A 22,678-nucleotide genomic window follows, 5' to 3' on the forward strand; every position below is an offset into this window, starting at 1 on the left:
CAGAAAGGCAGAACAAAGGATTTCCTTTGGGAGAGGGAGGGCACATTTGTTGCCCTCTGTGCATAAACCAGCCCACACCGGTTCAGGGACTCCCAGTTCCTGCTCTGGTGCAAAACTGTATAGTGGAAAGGGGAGTGACCAGTCTCTTGTCTATCACCACCCCAGGGGTGGTGCCCAGAGCTCTTCCAGAGGGTCCCTGGGTTCTGCCATCTTGTTTCCAAAATTGGCAGGGAACTCTGGGAGCATCTGAGTGGCCAGACAGGTGACATCAGAGTCCCCTCATGATAGGTGCTTACCTGGTTAGGTGACCAATCCCGCTTTCCGTCTCTCTCTTGGGTGGGTCCTCAGATTCGGCTTGCAAGATTCCAGCTGGACTTCTCTGCAACTTCTGCTTCGACTTCCGGCCATTGGAACCGCAACTGGACCCTCCAGGAACCGACAAATGAAGAAGACTCTTCTGCAACTTTGTTTCCACGTCTCCTGCCAGCTTTGCAACATTTCCCCTTCTGTGCATCCTCAGAAGATTGCAACTCTTCAGAATGCACAAGAAGAAGGAATCTCCCTTGGAGGAAAGGAGTCACTCCCCTGCAACCACAGGCGCCTACAACAAGTGACGATCGGCTACGTGGAACCCATCTCCTGCCGAGCTCCGTGGATCCTGCATCTCGGATGGCGGTCCGGAGTAGTCCTCTTGGTCCTCTCTGCCAGCTGTCCTACTTTCGTGGGGGTAAGCCTTTGCTTTCCCACCCAGGACAGTACCCCCTGCACAGCGTCTCTTGCAGCTGCCAAGGCTTGTTTGCATTTCCTCTAAGCAATCTTCAGGCAACATGTAGCTCCAGCCCCCAGCACTCCATCCTGTAAAGTACAGCCTCCTGCGTGGTTCTCCTATGGTGTGGGATCCTCTTTTGTAGTGCTGCGTGGGCTTCTTCTGCGACTCCTGTGTCACCGTACTGTGGGACTCCTGTGCTGCCTCTGCTCCTGTGGACTCTGCAACGCTGAAGGTCCCCTGTGACTCCCCCTCTTGGGTTGAGTCCTCCTGAGTCTTGCTGGTCCCCAGCAGCACCTCTTTTCTACTAACCATGAGTTTGCCTTTGCCAACTCTTGTTGGTGGAATTCCTGCACCGACACCTGCCTGCAATCTTCCTTCCAGCGTAGGACTTCATCTGCATCCATCAGGAACTCTTCAGCTCCAGGGCTGCAGTGCTGACCTCTTCGTCATCACAGTCGACCAAATCCTGCAAGTGCAGCTGGATGGGTAGTAGCCTCTACTCCTCCTGGACTCCACTGTGACCCTTGGACTTGGTCCCCTCTCTCCACAGGTCTTCTTTCTAGAGGAATCCACTGCTGGTTTTCTTGTATGGGTGTCGTCTTTTTCTTCTTTTCCTCCTTTTGGGTGGTTTGGAGAACATTCAGTGTTTTACTCCTGCATTCCTGGTTGCTGGGGGGGTACTGTGTTACTTGCCTCTGAGGATTTCTAGTAATCCCAGCTACCCTTATTATTATTTTTATTTTTATTTATTTTTAGTATATAGTTTGTGCTCCCCCTAGGCTCACTAGTGGTTATTGCCATTTGCACTGTTTTCTAAACTTTTCTGTGCCTGTTTCTGATTGCTAGTGTGTATATTTAGTGTATTACTTACCTCCTACTGGTGGGTCACCTTTTCAAGTATTTTGTGGTGATTTGGTCCAAAAATAAAGTACCTTTTTTTTTTTTTTCTTTTAACACTGTGTGGTTCTTTCATGTGTGTAAGTGCTGTGTGACTACAGTGGTATTGCATGAGCTTTGCATGTCTCCTAGATCAACCCGGGCTGCTAATCCACAGCTACCTCTAGTAAGCCTGGCTTGTAGACACTGCCTACACTTCACTAAGAGGGGATACTTAAACATGGACTTGGTATGAAGTGTAAGTATCATAGGTACCAACCACACATCAGGGCTGCTTCCTACAAAATGTCTGCTGGATAAGTAAGATTTTTCTTCCTTAGACTACTGAAGAGCTGGGAATGGGCAGGGTTATGCTAGATAATGCAGTGGAAATCATAGTACCCTAGTTGAAGCTCAGATCACTTCTCAGTACACAGGAGATTAATGATATATGTTCTGACAGATATTTTTAACCTCAGAGCCCTCACTTTGTGATTATACTCAATGCTGTGCGAGTCAGTGTCAATGATGTTTCACTCTAGAAGTGATGAGCTGACTTAAAAGCACCACCTATGCGTGCTGACATCAGTTCCTTTCTTTTCCTGCCATCAGACCGATATCTGGAGCACCACTTTGCTTTTTTCCCCTTACTTGAGAAGAATTCTTTTCCCTCAAAAAACTTCCAGGTTCTAGGCCACGTGAGTACTGTCACAAACAGATGTCTGTGAGAGATCCTCAGGAGGTGCTCATTTGGTGCTTGGGCTTGTTGCATGGTTCCAAGGCCTATGCCCAGATAAACCTGAATATTGTCTGAGATGGCGAGGTGAACCACTAAATGGCAAAGCACTGGAAGGCTTCACAGAGGTTCCCGTTCCAAGTTGAGCATGTGGACCCATTTCCGGTCTCGCTCTTCATCCTCGCTGTCAGTTTCAAAGTAATTATTTTTTAAGTCCAAGCTTCTTTACTCACCACACTCTGGAGAAGTTGCAAGGAGAGTGAGTCACCATACTTCGGTCTCACTCCTGTTCCACAGAGGAGCAGATGATGGCAAACTTCTTGACATGATATACGGTTGTAGATCAATGTGCCAAAGTCACACTTAACTCGGCCAAAGAGGCTCCCTTCAGATGAGCCATTCTGGTTGCGATGTGCTTCAGACGTTTGATCGAAACTTCTAGCCACAGATTCTTTACCATGAAATTTTCCCCAGGTGTCACACTGGGTCCAGAAATTGTTTTTTGTGAGCAGTACCCCTGCACGCTGGTAGGTATCGTCATTCAGATCCATGTGGCATTGACTGCTCCGGTAGGGATGTGTGGGATACTTACATAGGCAGCAGCCCAGCTTGCTGACATCTGTACTTTTCTTTCTGCGCAGATGTGGAAAGAGCCTTTTTGACTTGTAGTATTTTTTTTTTTTCAGACCCTGACTCCTGGTGCATCAGGATGTCCACTAGGAAATCTGGGGTTAAACTATGGGATGCCTGTCACCGACAGATCGGTGACAGACCTGCATTTTGTGTCTCTCTGGTGCTTGGAGGGCAACCAAAACCTGCGTCAAGAGAAAAGTCCTGAAGATAGTCCGCAGAGCCACTGCAGGTGGTTGTCGTCAGGGAAATTGGGTAAGTCCCACCGGCACAAAGAAGAGCGAGAAGTCTGAGAAATCTTCGACTTCACCACATCCATTGAAGTCATCTAACAAGACGTGGGAGCATCAGCATTCGAGGCCTAGCTCTGTGTGGAGCCTAGGCCGTCTATGTGCCTTCCAGAGTTTCCGGGGGCCGAGCAACCCCCACCTAGTAATGAGAATTCTATGAGGCCATGCGTCCCATGTTTGGGACCACAGGCTCGGTTCGGCCCCTACTGGTCTTCCACTGCCAGGTTCACCCCTGGTGCAGTCAAGACCCTTGGATCTGTTTATGGATCTGATGTGGCGCCAGTAGAGCCACCTCAAGCTTCCCCAGCACCCACTCCAGCTATCTCCATCATCATCCCAGACTCTGGCACAAAGCAGAACGGGCATTGTCTGATGCCAGCTCTGGCGCAAACTGTGGGCAGATTCCCCATATTGGAGCCAGTGCCTTTTGCATATACAGGGAGTGCAGAATTATTAGGCAAGTTGTATTTTTGAGGATTAATTTTATTATTGAACAACAACCATGTTCTCAATGAACCCAAAAAACTCATTAATATCAAAGCTGAATATTTTTGGAAGTAGTTTTTAGTTTGTTTTTAGTTTTAGCTATGTTAGGGGGATATCTGGGTGTGCAGGTGACTATTACTGTGCATAACTATTAGGCAACTTAACAAAAAAAAATATATACCCATTTCAATTATTTATTATTACCAGTGAAACCAATATAACATCTCAACATTCACAAATATACATTTCTGACATTCAAAAACAAAACAAAAACAAATCAGTGACCAATATAGCCACCTTTCTTTGCAAGGACACTCAAAAGCCTGCCATCCATGGATTCTGTCAGTGTTTTGATCTGTTCACCATCAACATTGCGTGCAGCAGCAACCACAGCCTCCCAGACACTGTTCAGAGAGGTGTACTGTTTTCCCTCCTTGTAAATCTCACATTTGATGATGGACCACAGGTTCTCAATGGGGTTCAGATCAGGTGAACAAGGAGGCCATGTCATTAGATTTCCTTCTTTTATACCCTTTCTTGCCAGCCACGCTGTGGAGTACTTGGACGCGTGTGATGGAGCACTGTCCTGCATGAAAACCATGTTTTTCTTGAAGGATGCAGACTTCTTCCTGTACCACTGCTTGAAGAAGGTGTCTTCCAGGAACTGGCAGTAGGACTGGGAGTTGAGCTTGACTCCATCCTCAACCCGAAAAGGCCCCACAAGCTCATCTTTGATGATACCAGCCCAAACCAGTACTCCACCTCCACCTTGCTGGCGTCTGAGTCGGACTGGAGCTCTCTGCCCTTTACCAATCCAGCCACGGGCCCATCCATCTGGCCCATCAAGACTCACTCTCATTTCATCAGTCCATAAAACCTTAGAAAAATCAGTCTTGAGATATTTCTTGGCCCAGTCTTGACGTTTCAGCTTGTGTGTCTTGTTCAGTGGTGGTCGTCTTTCAGCCTTTCTTACCTTGGCCATGTCTCTGAGTATTGCACACCTTGTGCTTTTGGGCACTCCAGTGATGTTGCAGCTCTGAAATATGGCCAAACTGGTGGCAAGTGGCATCGTGGCAGCTGCACGCTTGACTTTTCTCAGTTCATGGGCAGTTATTTTGCGCCTTGGTTTTTCCACACGCTTCTTGCGACCCTGTTGACTATTTTGAATGAAACGCTTGATTGTTCGATGATCACGCTTCAGAAGCTTTGCAATTTTAAGAGTGCTGCATCCCTCTGCAAGATATCTCACTATTTTTGACTTTTCTGAGCCTGTCAAGTCCTTCTTTTGACCCATTTTGCCAAAGGAAAGGAAGTTGCCTAATAATTATGCACACCTGATATAGGGTGTTGATGTCATTAGACCACACCCCTTCTCATTACAGAGATGCACATCACCTAATATGCTTAATTGGTAGTAGGCTTTCGAGCCTATACAGCTTGGAGTAAGACAACATGCATAAAGAGGATGATGTGGTCAAAATACTAATTTGCCTAATAATTCTGCACTCCCTGTATATGACAAGCCCGGATTGGGTGATGATTAGTAGGGGTCTGCAGACCCTTATGAATAGCAGCCCTTAGAAGATCCCGAGGGCAACTGGTATGAGGATCTTGCGAATGCCGGTAGACTGGACACCACCCCCAGACACTGAACTTGCCTGTCCCCCCTACCTTCCCTGAGGAGGAGGGTGCCTGATTCGCCATTGTGGTGCGAAGGGCAGCTGAGGTCCTAGACCTTACACTACCCTTAGTGGCAGTCAAGACAAAAGTCTTGATAGAGGTGCTTCAGCCAGGAGTTGCACCACCAAACCAGTACTCCATTCCATGAAGCCTTTATCAACGTCCTACTCTGGGCCTGGTCCAAGCCCTGCTCAGGGGCTCCTGTGCATGGGGCAGTTTCCTGCCGCTGTCGCCCTGCTCCATGGAATCCCAGTTTCCTCACTCTGTACTCCACCCCAGAGAGCTTGGTGGTCCAGGTCTCCACCACCAAAATTAATTCTAGTGCATTGCATACCACTCCACCGGATAGGGAATCCAAAAAACTAGATACCTTCTGGGAAGAGGATGTTCTCTTTCAGTAGCCTGGCACTGGTCCATGAGTACTTTTTGCTTCTTGGGCTGATACTCCTGTACCATTTGGGACTTGGTGCTGCCCATCGTCTCTTGAGCAGTTGCTGATGAGAAGGATGCAGCCAAGTTCAGTCTCTGAAGTGGGCTGGACATGACTGACAAGCTGGGCAGAGCAATTTTGTCATCAGTGGCCCTTAGATGCCACGCCTGGCTGAGAACTACTCACTACTCGGGGAATGTCTTCCCTCATGGACATACCCTTTGATGGTTCTCAGTTGTTTGGAGACAAGGGGAACTCTGTGCTTGAGGGCTTCAAGGACAGCAGAACTAAGGCCATGTCTTTGCCTTTTCATGGCATCTGGCCAACCTCAGTATGCCCTCCGCCCCTTTCCTGACCTTCAAAAGGGCTCTCAACCTTGTCTTTACATGCTCAGCCATCTGGCCAGTAAACCACATGATCTTTTCATAGCATATAACGCAGTTCCCACAGACCACGTGGGACAGGCAAATAGAGAACAAGCCAGTCCACCCCCACCAGTTGCCACAGCCTCTATCATGGGCATCCAATGAAGAAAAGGATATGCCATCACCTGCAACACTGGAGGTCAATAACATCAGACCATTGGGTTTTGCAGCATGTCCAAAGGACTTACTTCCTCTCCTTTGTGCCCCCAACCCCTCACCCATGCCATCTATGATTGACAGGTGGACCACCTAGCCTTGGTCCATCTGGATGTGTTCACTCTCTCTGCCAACTGAGCTGTAGAGAAGGTACCAGCATGAAAAGTAAGTTATGGTTGCTATTCCCACTACTTTATGGTGCCCAATAAAGATAGATGCCTTTGTCCTATTTTAGATCTGTGCCTTCTCACTCTCTTCCTGAAAAAGGAGAAATTCGAAATGCTCATGCTTGGCAAGGACTGTCACCCCTCGATCCAGGAGACTGGTTGGTATCTCTGAACAGGACACATATTTGTACATCCCTGTCCTGCCTGTCCAAAGGCGTTACCTGCGGTCACAGTAGGCCAAGAGCTCTTAGTTTGCTGTGCTCTTCTTTCGCCTTACCAGCATCCCTCAGGTGTTCACAAAAGTGTTGGCAATGGTCGCAGATCATCTGCTGAGGTCAGGAAATCTGGTCTTTCCCTATCTGGATGATTGACTACTGTAGGCGAGCTTGTCCCAGGCAGTCATCTCCCATCTTCAGATTAAAGCAAACCTTCTGCACTTGGTGGGGTGTACTGTCAAAGTGTGGAAAAAAAACTGACTCTTTTCTCAAACGCTAACTTTCATCTGAGCTGTTGTGGACACAGTGTAGTTTCAAGCTTATCCTCCAAAGTGGCGAGTCCAGGATATTCAGGCAATGATACCTATGTTTCAGCCTCTATCCTGGATTTCAGTGAGGCTGACTGAGGCTGTTGGGCCTCATGGCCTCTTGCATCCTTCTTGTAACACAGGCACATTGAAATTTGAGGGCTCTGCAGTAGGACCTAATGTTCCAGTGGGCACAGCATTAGGGGAATCTCTCCGACTTGGTCCAGATCTCGAAGTGAACTGCAAATGACCTGCAGAAGTGGCTAGTGAACCGGGATTGGGTCAATGGCAATTCCCTCTCCATTCCACAACCAGAGCTGACTGTGATGACAAATGCATCACATCTAGGCTAGGGTGACGATCTGGGAAAGGTGGAGATTTCAGGACTCTGGTTTCCAAGCGAATCTGGACACCACATCAGCGGAGGTCTTTATTTCAGCATGTTTGGCATAACAGCACATCTAAAACTTCATGATATAGGATCCAGCATAACACACACGGTCAAGACATTAAAATTCCCTCAAAATCTATACAAAATCAGCATTTAAAACCAATGTATTCAAAATTCATACAAAACAAAGCTCCTCCTAATTCTCATATAGGCCGGGCAGAAAAACATAACATGCTTAATGGTTTCTTTAGGGTCGCCACAGAAACATCAACGCCAGTCCTCTGCCTAGGGTGCACTTGCCCATTTTGCAGTAACATAATGGAGGGGCAGGGTCCCATACTGAAACTGTAGATAAAGACGGCTGGCTAATGGTGGCTTTATCCCATCCGGGAAGTCCTCCTTTAGGAAGGAATCCTTTACTGTAAGAAATGCGTCAGAGAGCTGAATTTTGTGTGTAAAAGGCGCTCTTTTTTTTGCCAGTAAGTAGATTTAATTTGTATCATGGGGGTCGCCCCAGCCTCCTCTGGAACGTTCCACAATCTTTATTTCCCAATCACTATCAGGGTGGCTTTTATGTTTATTAGCCAAGGTATATTACATGAGTCAGTTATCCGTAATATTTTCTCTAAGCCTGTGCAGTCGAAACACAACTCTGGGGTAGCCCAAATTCTCCTAAAGTACAGTATGGTATGCAATACTTTTTTGTCAGATATTGTTCTAAGCCCAATATCCAGCCTGAGTGGGAGCAGCGGGGTACTTGTGGGAAGCCTGCCAACTGGCGCATGAATAGATTTTCTGTTGTAACTAGGGTAGACACATCCATGTGCGCCCCTCCACACCCAAATAGTTGAGCGCCACATGAAGCTTTCCCTAGGACCTGGTGTTTATAGATTTGTATAGCAGGCAAAATGAGTTGGAACTTTGATGTTTGCAACAGCTTGGTTATTCCTCAGACTACCTGTTCCATTTTTAATCTAAGCTGAGTTATATGGGTATACCACCCAATTTGTTCCATTAGCATAATGCTCAAATACTCAGATGCGCACACACTGTAGTTGGGTCACTGCTAGCATAGGGTTTGGCCTATTTGAGCACCCAGTGCTTGGTTTTACCCACATTAATTGCTGAGTCCCATTGGTTATTTAGAGAGGAGTAGTGTCGTCAACAAACATGAGGGCAGGAACCCTCATGTTTGCCAGACTGGGTAGTTGCCAGAAGGTAGATCTTGGCACTAAATCCAAAGCAGAACACAGATCCACAAAGACATCATAGAGAAGACCACCGCCCAAGGTGACCCCACTTCATCCTGTTTAAGCTTCAAGCAATCCAGCTGGCATTGAAGGCCTTTCTTCCATCAGTCAGGGGAAGGCTGGTACAGGTGTTCACTGGCAACAACACCACAATGTGGTATTGCAACAACTGAATGGGGTGGGGTGGGGTGGGGTGGTAGCCCCTTTGTCAAGAGGCACTGCACCTCTGGATATGGCTGAAATGTCATGGCATTTCCCTGGGGATTCAACACCTGGTGGGCACAGAGTGTTTGGTATCCTGAGCAGTTGAATATGAGCACAGGTCTTCTATTCAGGTTGCCTCTTTGGGAGGAATTTCTGTTGCAGCAACAGGGCAGGGTCTTGCACCTAAACCTGAAAACGCTTTGCCTTCATGTGTGGAGATTGAACAGTGACAGTTGACAGCTTTTGAACTTCTGTCCAAAGTCTGCAGTGTTTTTTTGGCAGCCAGCCCTCCACCAAGACGATATTCGCCTGCCATTGAAGAAAGTTTGTGGCATGAAGTACAGATAAACAAATTGACCCCCTATCTACACCGCTTTCCCAAGTTCTTTTGTTTATTCTTACCACAGTCCAGCAGGGCTCTGGTTTACATTGTAAGGTTATTTGTATCCCATATCCGCATTTCTGCAGTTGCCAGATCAGCCATCTCTTTTCAAATCCTCTGTTGTAAATAGGTTTCTCAAAGGTCTTCAATATATGTTTCCACCAGTTCCTTTCATTCATTGAATTTTTAAATATGTGCTCATTTTGAACCGCTACACAACTCCCTTCTCAGGTTCCTTACCATAACAATTGCCTTCCTAGTGCCGATAATATCTGCCTGGAGGGTCGGAGAGCTACAGGCACTTTTACCACAGCCTCCATAACTTACCATTTACCCAGATAATCTGGTTGTTCCTACCGAAGGTGGTAACTCCCTCTCATGTAGGATAGCCTGTCACTTTGGCTACATTTTCTGCTCTGGCTCGCCCCTGTAAAGGAGAGATTCCATTGGCTGGACCTAAATAGAGTGGGGGTGTTCTGCTTGACTGCACAAAGGAGTTCCTAGTGGATGATTAACTCCCCATAAGGTACGTCACTGCCAAAAAAGAGAGTGAAAAAACTGACCATCTCACGATGTATAGGGCTATGCATTGGCATGAAGCAACCAGCTAAAGATTTGCAAGCTCATTCTACCAGAGCCAAGGCTGCCACCACTGCATTAGCTTGTGGAGTCCCTGTCCTGGACATTTGTCAGGCAGTAATGTGGGCTTCCCTGCATACATTCACAAAGCACTACTGCCTGGACAAGCAGGTCCGGCACTTTGCCCATTCCATCCTACAGGATCTTCTAGTCTAATCCGTGTTGCAGTCCCACCTTCGGGGAGGTATTGCTTGGGTATCTATTCTAAAGTAAGAAATATGAGGCTAGAGGTCTCTTACCTTTGGTGACGCCTTAACTGGTAGACAGTCTATCTAGCAGCAGATTCCTTACCAACCCACCTACCCTCTCTGCTTTGAGAACAGATTTCAGAGTAAAGGGTTGCTTTCCTTTTACAGGACCTAGTTTCATGCACCAGTGGTCAGTGTTCCTCCTGGCATGAAAAGAAACTGACATCAGAACACGAGGGTGTTGTCTCTATAGCTGCCGCGCATGTCACTTCCAGCACGGATGATGGTGACGGTGCCACACAGAGCTGAAGGATGCCACCTGCAGGGGGTACGGCTCACAAAAGCAAATGCCTGGAAAAAATTGTAAGATAAGGAATCTGCGGCTAGTCTCTACTGGATAAGAGACTATCAAAGGTAAGTAACTTGTTCATTTCCTCTGGACCAGTGAGTCCAGGACTTTAAGCTATTATCTCGAAGTTTCAACCTCTGTCCTGAGTCTCAGTGAGTATGACTGAGAGGCGCCTGGGACTATTTAAGCTTCCTGTGTCCTGCTCATGGTGCCTACCAACTATTAAAGAGGGCATGTGCAGTTTCCCATGGATAACTCTCCCATGTGGTACTTGAAAAAATAAGGTAGGATAGTGTCTAGGGTCCAGTGTGAGGAGACTTGGTGCCTCTGGAGCTGACTGGATCACCAGGGAATTTCCTGATGGGATATTTGAACATCACAGCGGCAAATTTAGTCAGTGACCTCTAGTGGATCACAAATAGCAACTGCATTTGGACATGGCATGGCGCGTTTTCAAAATGTGAGGAGAACCCTGGTTAGATCTGTTTGCCACAGCTTAGAACATGCAATAACAGCACTTATGCATGCTAGAGCTCCCCAGAAAGCTCTCTCTCTCTCTCTGAGACAGAATCTGCGTAGAGTGGAGCCCAGGACCCCTACATGCCTTCCCTCCCCTACCTCTCCTGCCCAGAGTCCTGAATATGGCAGGGTTAGGCCTTGCCTGACAAAATTTGGCTTTTGAGCTGTGAAGCATGCATTGGCTGTTTTTATCCTATTGATTTGTCTGTAAACTGGCTGATATCAATCTTCTATAATATGCTTATACTGTATATAGTTGCTATGCTTTGAAAAATGTCAGTGAGCCTAAATAAAACATTTTATATATTCAACTACTAAATCAGTGTTTAAAGAAGCTACATATCATCTCATTAGTTTACTGATAGGGTGCTTCACATTTTCTATTTTGTTCAGTTTATTAATACTGGGGGGGTGAGGATGGTACTGGTGCTTGAGAGTGCAGAAGGTGCTGACACTAGCTCCCTTACCACCTCAATAGATTTACTGTAGACAAAAATACCAAATAGTGACAACGCCATTGATGAGGCAACCTACAAGTTCGTCCGGAATTACCTTGAGTCTGATATTCTGTTCGTACAACTGCACAAACACAGCTTACCAATTAATGTAATTTCGACCCCCATAAAAACTGCTATACATAGAGGTATCTTAGTACAAAAGCCTTTTAGATCTTCCTTAGAGTCCAACCAATTTAAATGTAAAATTTCAAGATCCTGAAAAGAAGGAACATGATATGCCAGGTGATGCTGAGCATCAGGGCTGCATTAGATGCACCGTTAACCCCGATTAGAAATGAGAAAACACCACCAACATGGTAATGTCCTTAGCTTGACCTGGAAATAACTGGATTTTATTCCACTTGTGCTGCTCTTGTGCGACTTGGTGTCAAATCAGTGTAGGCCCTTTGTGTGATATTTGTAACTTTTTTTCATGGAAAAGTAAAGCTGGCTTAACTCGAGCTGATGCTTCCGAAAGAGCTCATGAAAATTACATATCTATCTGTTGAGTGTTATACCATAAGGAAGGAACCTACTGTAGTTAATCACCACTCGTACTTAAGCATGCCATAGGTCCAAACTGACTCGAGAAATAGATGTCTATCATGAACAATAGCTTCCAAACCCTTCATTTGAAGAGATAAACATTTAAGCTCTTGATTTTGTTGTCATTTCTTTGGAAGCTTTGAATAATATGTACAGTTCAGTTCAGAAAGGACTGTGCCTGCAGAAAACATGGCACCCGAGACTTCAAGAACTTTGTCAGATCACAGTTGCCTTTATTCTGGTGAGTTAGGTTATGTGAGGCTTGGGCAAATTGTGTGGGTCCTTCTTTACACGTCCTTGGCAGTTCCATCAGAACTTCTCTCCTTGTGCCACCCTCTCTTAAGCCTCCTTGACTGTGTTTCCTCTGCTTGTTACTCTAGTGCTTGGTTCCCCCCTTTCCTAATGCCTGTGACTTTTCTGACTCTTTCTTCAACTACAATCATCCTCCTTTTCATGGGGAACAGGGGGCAGTGTCCTGGTACAGTGCACTGACTACTGGCAGGAGGACATAAAGAGCTGAGAGAGTTGAGAGCACCTGCTCTCCTTTAGCTTCCCTTCATCAGAATGAAATGAAAACTGCTTCAATGTGCTGTGCTTCACAGTGAATTTGTGTTTCCATTGCAGATAAGATCTGGGAGTGAGGAGTGCCCCAACACCTCTGCCTTCTGATGGGGGAACTTTATTGTTGAGTAATGTGGCTTGGCAGGGAGTGGGAAGCACAAGAATAGCAGCAGGCATCTAGATTATATTGGCTTGCCTCTTGTGTTTACACCAGAAACTGCCTCAACTCTCCTCCTCAGTTGTGCACGGAGCCTTCAGAGTCAGTGGGTTGTACCACCTCCCTTGGCTACAAAGCCATAGAAAAACAAGGCCGGTTTTCCTTTCTTTGGTTGTCCACGACTCATTAAGCGAGGGGGTATTCATTTGTGTATGTTGAACAATGACTTTTAGCTGGAAGTCTAGTACTGCTTTCTAACCCGTGCAGCTTGTCATTTGGCCCTGGCTAGGTGCACCTTTCCCTCCCCAGCTGTGCTCATCTTATTTCTATCAAGAGATTGAATCCTCTACGCTTCTGTGGCCTCCATTCACTCCCTTTCCCATGGTATGTTCCCCTATTGATAAGTCTCCTACCCCTCCTCACTGTTCCCCTCTCCTTTCTTTCCAGGTGCTCTTCTCCTCTCATTTCTATTCTGGGAATAATCTGGAATGATAGTAAAAAATGCATTAAATGGTCAGTAACTTCACTAGTGCCTCTTCACACTTGTGTTAACTTTACTGAGCTAGTGCTGTTCAGCCCTCATAAAAGATGAGTAGATTCTGGTTAAGAATATCCAGAAGCTGACTGAGTTGTGGCAGTATGCGTTCTCTGATATTGCTAGAAGCATGTGAGCATTAGCCAAACATGGACAATTTCCTAACCATAAATGCTTACTGGCAGGTTAAAAAGAAGTATTGAAACCATGAGAAGTTAGAACAGGCTAGAAGAAGAGACCCTTATGCGCTCTAGTTAAGTTGGCTCAGCTGAGGAAATCTTATGTCACAAGAAGAGATAATATGAACTTTTATCCAGTTCTCCTACTCCACATTTTCCCTCATAGAAGATCTGTTAAACAAGATGATAAAAGCAAAATTCTCTAAGTACTGGAAAAACGCGGTCACCTCAATTATTGACTGTGTAAAAACAGATAATCGCTGATTCCTACAAAATTGTAAAACAGTTTTCACTGAAAAAAGCTCAGCAGAATTCATAATAAGTTGAAACTGGGAATATGAAACTAAGTATATTTTATCCCCTAACTAGTCATATTGTCAACACCCATACAAAGGGTGGCGGTATTACTTGTGGCAATCCGTCATAAGATGAAGAGGAATTTCATGATCAACCCACGGTGCAAGTTCTTACAGCTTTGGTAAGGGACCTTCAACATATGATAGTGGACTATTACTAAAGGGGTCCAGACCAACCAAAGAGTCTGGCTGTGCCATAGTTGTCTCCCCTTCAATAAGAACCACTTCTAGAACCATGGTTACCTCAATGATCTTTTCCAATAGAAGTGCCTCTGCTACAGCCGTGACCTTGACAGTTGGATCCATCCCAGGCTCTTCTTTCCCAACCTCTTCCATCCCAAGCTATGATACCAAGAGCATACATCCCCGCTTTACATTACGCTTATACTCTAGATAATGATCAACAAGATGGGGAGCTTCCTGAAACTGTTCTGCTTATAGTACATGTGGAATGGGATGACTAGATTGAGCCAACAACCAACCGTCTAGCCCCCTCCTGCTGACTCACTCGCTCAATGACATTGTAGGCTTTAATTTTATTTTTTAGAGGTTGTTGAAGCGATTTGAACTCCTGTTTTCCAGTAGGAAAACGGATTGTTTCCCGTAAGATTTTGGCGAACTGCAAGCCAGGACTGTCAGATCAATTCATGTTGTCAGTTTTATTTGGAATTAGAACCTCTGTTATTCCAACTCTAGCTACAGTAGCCCCACATCTGGAGCAGAAATGTAGGACCCTAGAAATCATACCTGCTTGCCACATACAACACCCTCAGGTGGACTCTTTATTTGTGCCAGTGGCACAGAGAAAGTCCCGGAGCACTATCACACTTCGATGCTAACTTGACTGAGTGTGTGCAGGGGTCCTGCTAACCAGGCTCCAGCACCAGTGTTTTTTTTCTCTAAAACTGTACCATTGTCTCCATAGTTGGCACGCCTCTGTCACACAAGTCCATTGTAAAAGGTACCAGTGGTATCAAGGGCCCTGTGGCCAGGTAGGGACCATAAGGGCTGCAGCATGGGTTGTGCCACCCTGAGGGACCCCTCACCAAACACATGCACTCTGCCATTGCAGATTGTGTGTGTTGGTGGGGAGGAGAAGGAAAAGTCTACATGGCATCCCTCTTTGGTTGCCATGCCCACAAAACACTGCCTGTAGCATAGGTAAGTCACCCCGCTAGCAGGCCTTACAGCCCTATGGCAGGGTACACTATACCACACGTGCATGAGCAATATGCCCCTACAGTGTCTAAGTCCTTTCTTGGACATTGTAAGTGCAGTGTAGCCATATTAAGTGCATGGGCTGGGAGTTTGTCTTTCCGAACTCCACAGCTCCATGATGGCTTCACTGAAGGCTGGGAAGTTTGGTATCAAACATCTCAGCACAATAAATCCACACTGTGTGGGATTTATTGTAAAAAAAAATCTTAAAGATGCCTCCTGTATTTTAACCAACCCTTTACTGCTAGGCTGACCAGTCTGTGCCAGCCTGCTACTAACAGATGAGTTTCTGACCCCCTGGGGTGAGGGCCTTTGTGCTCTCTGGGGTCAGAAGCAAAGCGTGCTCTGGAACTGCAGCACTTGCCGGTGAGCCTCAAAGGCTCAGGCCTCCTGTTACAGTGCCCTGTGGCACTCCAGCTAGCTAGTGGAGATGCCCACCTCCCCCCTAGGGAGTGGGCACAGGAAGGGTGTAGCCACCCTCAGGGAAAGTAGCCATTGGCTACTGCCCTCTGACCCCTGTAATGCCCCTAAATCTAGGATTTAAGGGCACCCCTGAACCTAGCTCACCAGATTCCTGCCAACCTCAAGAATAAGAAAGAAGGACTGCTAAGCTGACCCCCAGCAGAGAAGACTGAAGAGACTAATTGACCTGGCCCCAGCCCTACAGGCCTGTCTGCAGCTTCTGAAGCCCTGTTACAAAAAGGGGACACCTATCTTGCAGGACCAGCAACCACTTAAACCTCTTAAAAGCCTCAAGATGACTGCCTGCACCCCAGAGGACCAAGATCTCCCATGGCCAGCTGCCCTGTCCAGAAGGAAACACCAACAGGGGACTCCAGAACCTCCCCAGATCCAAGACCTGCCCACTCTGCACCTGATCCCCACGGCCCGTGTCCAGTTGGTCCACCGGTCCAGAGCAGGTCCCTAGGCGATTCTGACCTTGTATCCACCCTGAGTTGACTCCACCTGGCCAACACGCAGCCCCCTGTCCTTAGGGAATTCGACCACTGGTCCTACAGCGTGCAGCAGGCGGCCCTCCTCCTTGTCCAGCCTGAGGTTTTCCTGAACCGACCCCCTCGACCCAGCCTGCAGCATCTTTGTGACCCTCTATTGAAAAGCATTGGGACCCGATGCTGTGTTTGCACCCTGCACCTGGCTGCCCCAGTTCTGCTGAGGGTGTGTTTGGTGCTGACCTGTCTCCCCCCCCCCCCCCCCCTCCCCCCCACAGGTCTGCCCTCCAAAGTTGCGGGTAATTAACTGTCAGAAGGTCTGTTTCCGAGTGCCCCCATTCTCCATAGGATCCCATTCTAAGTCCGGCACCAGCTTTGACCTCTGCACCCGACCAGCCCCGTGTTGCTGGCAGTGTATGTTTGGGATCATCTTGAATCCTGACTATTGGATGTCCTAACCCCCGGAGATTGGAACTGTTAGTCAAGTACTTACCTCAAAACTGCACTAACACTTCTTCCCCTCCCCACAGACTGTTCTGAAAGATGCACTGTCAACTTTTGAAAGTGAAAAGTGTTAATTGCCTGCAAACGGTTTTATTTGCCAAATATAAAAGTGCTTTTGATAGATATGCTTGATACTTTCAGATGGACTTACCTGCAATAAGATCCTTTTGGTTGTAGAAATAAAGTAACAAATATATGTTTTCAATATAAATACATTTGGCTGGAGTTAGTCTTTGAATTTGTGCCTCAGTTATTGCTTGTGTGTACAACAAATACTTAGCACTACCCTTTGGTAAGCCTAACTGCTCGACCACACTACCACAAAAGAAAGCATTAGTATTATCTACTTAAGACTCTGTTACACCTCTGGGGAACCCCTATACTCTGTGCACACTATCTCATTTTGATATAGTATATACAGACATGCTTCCTACAGTTAAAATTCTTTCTCACAGTTGATGGCACTGAAACGGCTACTCTCGACATCGCGCACAATGTCTACCCAGTGCTTTATAAAAGTGAAGCCTGCCTACCTATTCTTGCTAGAAATAGCCACAGCATTAGATGCGGCTCAATATGATCTGCTGTCAAACACGATCCAGGTGTTTTTACATTGTGAACAGCTGTGTAAATGATAGCTGCCCGACTGCTTCGTGTAATTGACTTCTCAACCCTGTAAAAATTCGTATCACAAAAATCTGTAGTTGCTCACTTCTACCATAAGCTGTATGCTGCGCCTCTTGCAGAGATCTTTGACACTTGTCTTATCTTATCCTTTAACTTACCATTTCTCGCAGCTTTTTGATCACATGGAAATCTGACTCTCTCACATGCACTAATAGAACCCAAATGTCTCCCTCTTCAAGCAGTTGAGATCTTTCTGCATTATAATCGAAGCTGTGAAACGAAACTCCAACCACTCGAACAGACACAAAACTCTCAGGCAGCACAACTCCTGGCATGACCCCTTTCTGACCTCCTCAAACACTGCCTTGAAAAAAATACCTTTGGATTGACTCTAGTAAAAGTTACCACCATGATTACACACAGTGCCCAGTAGCTGGGAGACCCTTCGGATGCCTAGCCAGGGGCCTCCAGCCTTTTCTGTAACACGTGCTGAATCTGTTAAATGACAATAGTTATTATTGATGTTCCAATAGCTTGTTACCACGTCCGACAGAACTACCCCAGTAGCCACCCCGTGCACGTTTATCAGTAGTGATCTCTTAAAAGCATCAGGCGGGATTGCTAGCAGCTTAATCAATTTGGAATGCCTCAACATGGGTCATATATAACATCACCGCTGCAGTGCCCCGGCACCAAACTAATATACGCAGTAAGCATCCCCCACACAGCATCATTTATCTCACAAAGGTCAGCTTTAAGTATATTTTGGGTGTTGCTGTTTTCTGGCATTTAAGATGGGGATAAATTGAATTCTGTTGTCAACGTAGTTCTGTCAAACACGTTTTTACATTTTGTATATTTCTTTTTCAGGGGCGTCTATAAAATGTGGGTCGCCGTGTGTGGTTTGGGTGTATGGCCATTCAATCGTTGCTCAGGCAGCCGAACGCTTCAAGCAGCAGTTGTGGGGGAATTCTGCATCTTCTAAAAGGATTTCCGTGTTTTGGATCGGCTTCGAGGACCTGCGGCTGTATCAACTACAAGAGAAAGTTTCTGAGACTCGAGAGTCTGGACTCTATCCTCTCCCAGACGTCTTCGTTCTGCACTTGGGTGATAATGATGTGCCCCACATGAGCTGGCAGGAGGTACGAGACGCTGTGATCGAGCAGTACAAGTGGCTCTGTGATTTCTTCCCCAGCTCTTTGATCGTGTGGTCCGAGATACTCCCCAAGCTCTTTTGGGGCGATGGAATAGAAGTGAAGTCGTTGAGCCAAGTCACTCAGAGGATTAACAATGAGTTGATCAACCTCCCTATAAAAAAACGTTTCAGAAGCATTCTTCGCCATAAAAAGTTGAAAGGATACGCCGGAAATTTCTTTCAGCCCGAAACCAATCTTCTGCCAGTTTTGGCAATAGACATTTTTATTCAGGATGTGATTAGTTTTGTGAATTCAATGCTTGTGGAAAGTTAGTGTGTTGTGGTGTTAAGGGAATTAAGCAGCACAACTTTCATTCAAGTGTTTTCTAATCTAATTTCAAATGTTTGTTTCTCCAGGTGGGTTACTCTACAGGAGTACAGGAACAATGTGACGCTCTTTAATCCCAGTTGTAGAAGAATGTATGCAATCAGATCCTTACTCGGTTTATAACCCCAGTTTATGGAATCTGTTGTGCAATAAAAACATGTTTTCTAGTTATTCGCGTCTTGGTCTGTGTGCAATTGTCATTTTGCTTGAATGGGATGAAACAAAGAATACATTTATGTTGTAACTATAATAAAGATCGTGTTATCCAATTCGAAGGTGGAATCTGATAACAGCACAGCATGAATGAATGTGCTGACAGCATCTTAGTAACATGCCTATTGCACTGCTATAAGGGGGTATTGCTTCATGGACGCACTGGTACCTTCACTATTCACTAATCATTAAGAGGGACTTTAGCTTTGAAATGTTTGCCTTTTTTTTTCTTAACTGATCTATAAAAGCTCTAGATGAAGAATATTTTGATTTAGATCCAATTCTGGGAGTTTGCAGGCAGTTGCTGTTTGGTGACATTCAACAGATCCCTCTTCCAGTTAAAGAAATATTTGGATGTCATCCCTGTACATTTAATGAGTGGAACCGTGAACTTAATGTAGGGTAGTGTGGCCATGCAGGTGTTCGAAGAATCAGTCAGTGCAGTGATAGGTCGTATCCTGATGGGACTCAGCAGCTGATGATGATAATTACATAGAGAATAATCCTAGGTCATCATATGAACGGTATATTATCTCCACAGAGGTGATTGAGTGACTCCTCCTCTCGATCATAGTGTGCATGGGCATCAACTCTTTTTCTAGATTGTTTTCTTTCCGATGTCTGGTTTGGATGTGTGTCTTTGCTCCATCTTTCACCTTGCTCTGGTTGAAATCTTTCTTTCCGTCTTCTCTTCTTAGGCTGTTTTCTTTTTCGCTCAGGCATTCGTATCCAAGCGTTCAACTCAAATAGTCGATCTAGGCCCTGACCTCACGCACTCTGGGGGCATCTTCGCCCATCTCTGGCCTACCTCACCACATGGCACCAAACACAATGCCACGGTGATTGACCCAATGCAGTTTGTGTCTGTCCTCGGTGCCACGCTAAATTTCCACACACCGACCAACATTTGATGCGTAACCTGTGCCTCTCCCCCGATCACCAGAACGCTACATGTGATGCCTGCAGATCATTCCGGTTGAAGAAAACGCTTAGGGACCAAAGAGCGCATCTACTCGAAATGGCACACAAGACTCGGGCTGATACCCAGGACATCTTTGGGGAAGAACAGGCCCAGGAGGAACCAGAACAGCCGGAAGACACCTTCTCTATTTAGGAGTACTCTGACGTGCAGTCGGACATCGAGGTAACATCTGCACAACCCATGAGTACCATGGCTCCTCCTACCCCACCCAAGACTCTGAAAAAGCCCCTTCTAATGTTCGCCTATCCGCCACTGCCACCAGGCCGTTGCCAGATCAGAAAATCCATTTTGGCTGCCCCGCCTTCTGGCTCGTCTCCAAAAACAACCAAGACAAAGCCATCGTCTTCAGCTTTGACCTCCAGCACCTAGGCTAGGCCCGAGACATTGTTTCCATCTTGTTCAGAACATTGGCTCCGAGCCAACCACCTCCACGTTGGTGCCGACGAAATCGCACCGACTGAAGCATTCAATGCCAAAATCCACAGACTCAAAAACCTCAGCAGAGAGACTCCAGTCAGTCTTCAGTTACACCTTCTCCCATGGAGCCTATCTTAGAGACTATGGACGCGCATCAGCACCGCCTCTGTATTTAGGAGGGTGCAGGACGCATTGTTGCTTCTCCTTCTATACTGCTAAAGAGGAAGCTGTCTTTTTAAGAAGCTCTGGACATCTCTCCACCTCCAAATAAAAGAAGCAAGGAAAAGGGCATCAGCCCATCTCGCAGGCCTTCTCCACCTCCTTCTCCTGGTCCACTTCCTTCTGGTCCACCCCCTTCTTCTCCTCCACCTACCTCCCCTCCTCATTCTCCTGCTTCACCTACTCCAGGAGGATGTTGGGGAAGATTTGGGTGGGACACAGCATGACCAGGATCCCTGGGACACTTATGACCCTGACCCAATCTTGTCCAATGATTCTGACTTATATCCCGCACACCCCTCACCACCAGAGAACACTACTTCCTACCAGCAAGTAGTGGCAATAGCAGCTGCATTTCACAATGTGGAAGTACTCATGGACCCTATCGAACAGGGGCTTCCTGATTCACATACTCTCATCTACTCAGAGAGATATGCAGTTTCTCCCAGTGCTCCCTGGCATGCTTCGTCATGCTGACAAAATCTTTAAGAAGCCTGTCCACTCTAGTGTTTTGACCCCTAGAGTAGACAAAAAAATATAAGCCTGCTCCCTCAGACTCATTCTATATTAGATCCCAGGACCATCCTGAGTCCATCATAGCCACAGTGTATGAAAACGTGCTAATAGCCAGGCCACATGTGACTCTCCTCGTCCCAAGGACGACAGCAAGAAAATAGGTGCTGCCAGCAAAAGCGTATTGCCAGGTCCCAGGTGTTACTGGCTAGGTATGACCAGGCTCACTGGGATGAAATGGAGGATCTCCTTCAGTTTCTCCCAGATGAGCACCACAAAAGAGGGCAACACGTTGTTGCTGAAGGGCAAATAATCTCAGATAATTCTATCTGTTGTGCCCTGGACGCGACGGATACAGCTGCACGTGGCATCAATACAAGTGTCCTACTTAGAAGGCATGCATTGCTCCGCTGCTCTGGTTTCAATCCAGAAGTACAGCGAGCAGTCCGTAACATGTCCTTTGATAAGGAGCATCTTTGTGGCCCTCAAGTGGATACTCCCTTGAGAAGCTAAAAAAGAACAGATCCAGCACAGGCAATGAGTGCCCTCCAATCTCCATCTTCCCCCTGTGCGCTCCACACCTGTCGGAGGACACCACTAAAACATTAATTTAGAATAGGTCAGTATCACCACAGACCAGTGGGTCCTTCCCCTTATCCAACATGGTTATTGTCTGAAACTCATAATCACCCCTCCACATATCCGCAACCCCCCTCTCTCAGACTCACATGAACGCTTCACCCTCCTCAAACAAGAGGTTCACTCCCTTCTCTCAAAGGGGCCATAGAGCCCATTCCCTTACAACACCAGGAACTAGGGTTATTTTCCCTATACTTCCTTATTCCCAAAAAGGATGACTTTCTCAGACCCATTCTTTACCTGAGACCACTAAACCAATACATCTTGTCGGAACACTTTCACTTAGTTACTCTTCAAGATGTTATTCCGCTTCTGCAACAAGGTGACTTTATCACAGCTTTAGACCTAAAGGATTCCTACTTTAATATTCGCATCCACCCTGTGCACAGAAAATTCCAAAGGTTGGTTACTGCAGGCAAACGTTATCAGTTCGAAGTCCTGCTTTTTGGGGTCACTATCGCTCCCATAGTCTTCACAAAGTGTTTAGCAGTAATTGCTGCACACCTCAAAAGAATATACATGTGTTCCCTTACCTAGACAACTGACTCATCAAAGCCAGTACCTTACGACATTGCTAATATCACACCCAGTTGACAGTGGATCTCCTTCACACTCAACTTTTCCAAATCCCACCTCCAGCCCATTCAGACACCGCCTTATTTGGAGCTATTATCAATGCAGAGTTGGGCCTAACATACTCTAACCCGGCATGCATTCAAGGTTTTCAGTCTCTTCTCCCCCAGTTTCAGGAGAATCGCATGTACGAAGCTGGCCTGGTGTGTGGTGATCACCTATGGTGTTCTCACCTTATACCAGGTCCAGGTATCCCCTGTTAGTGAAGTGCCTAGGAAGCCAGGACTCTCTAGACGTAGCTGTGGATGAGCAACCAAGACTTATCTAGGAGATATGCAAATCTAATGCAATACCACTATAGTCACACAGCACTTATACA

General features: G+C 46.4%; 1 protein-coding gene across 1 annotated transcript in view; it reads left to right on the top strand.

The window, feature by feature from the left end:
• LOC138250551 (uncharacterized) overlaps nucleotides 1–18,914 on the top strand; it is a 235,957-nt gene extending 217,043 nt beyond the window's left edge. Inside the window, exon 6 of the mRNA XM_069205551.1 lies at nucleotides 18,091–18,914. Coding sequence (XP_069061652.1) covers nucleotides 18,091–18,689 — 599 coding nt within the window. The 3' untranslated portion in view covers nucleotides 18,690–18,914. The remainder of the gene's footprint in view (nucleotides 1–18,090) is intronic.
• The last annotated feature ends 3,764 nt before the right edge of the window (nucleotides 18,915–22,678 follow it).

The sequence above is a fragment of the Pleurodeles waltl genome, chromosome 1_2, assembly GCF_031143425.1.
Source record: "Pleurodeles waltl isolate 20211129_DDA chromosome 1_2, aPleWal1.hap1.20221129, whole genome shotgun sequence".
Classification (NCBI taxonomy): domain Eukaryota; kingdom Metazoa; phylum Chordata; class Amphibia; order Caudata; family Salamandridae; genus Pleurodeles; species Pleurodeles waltl.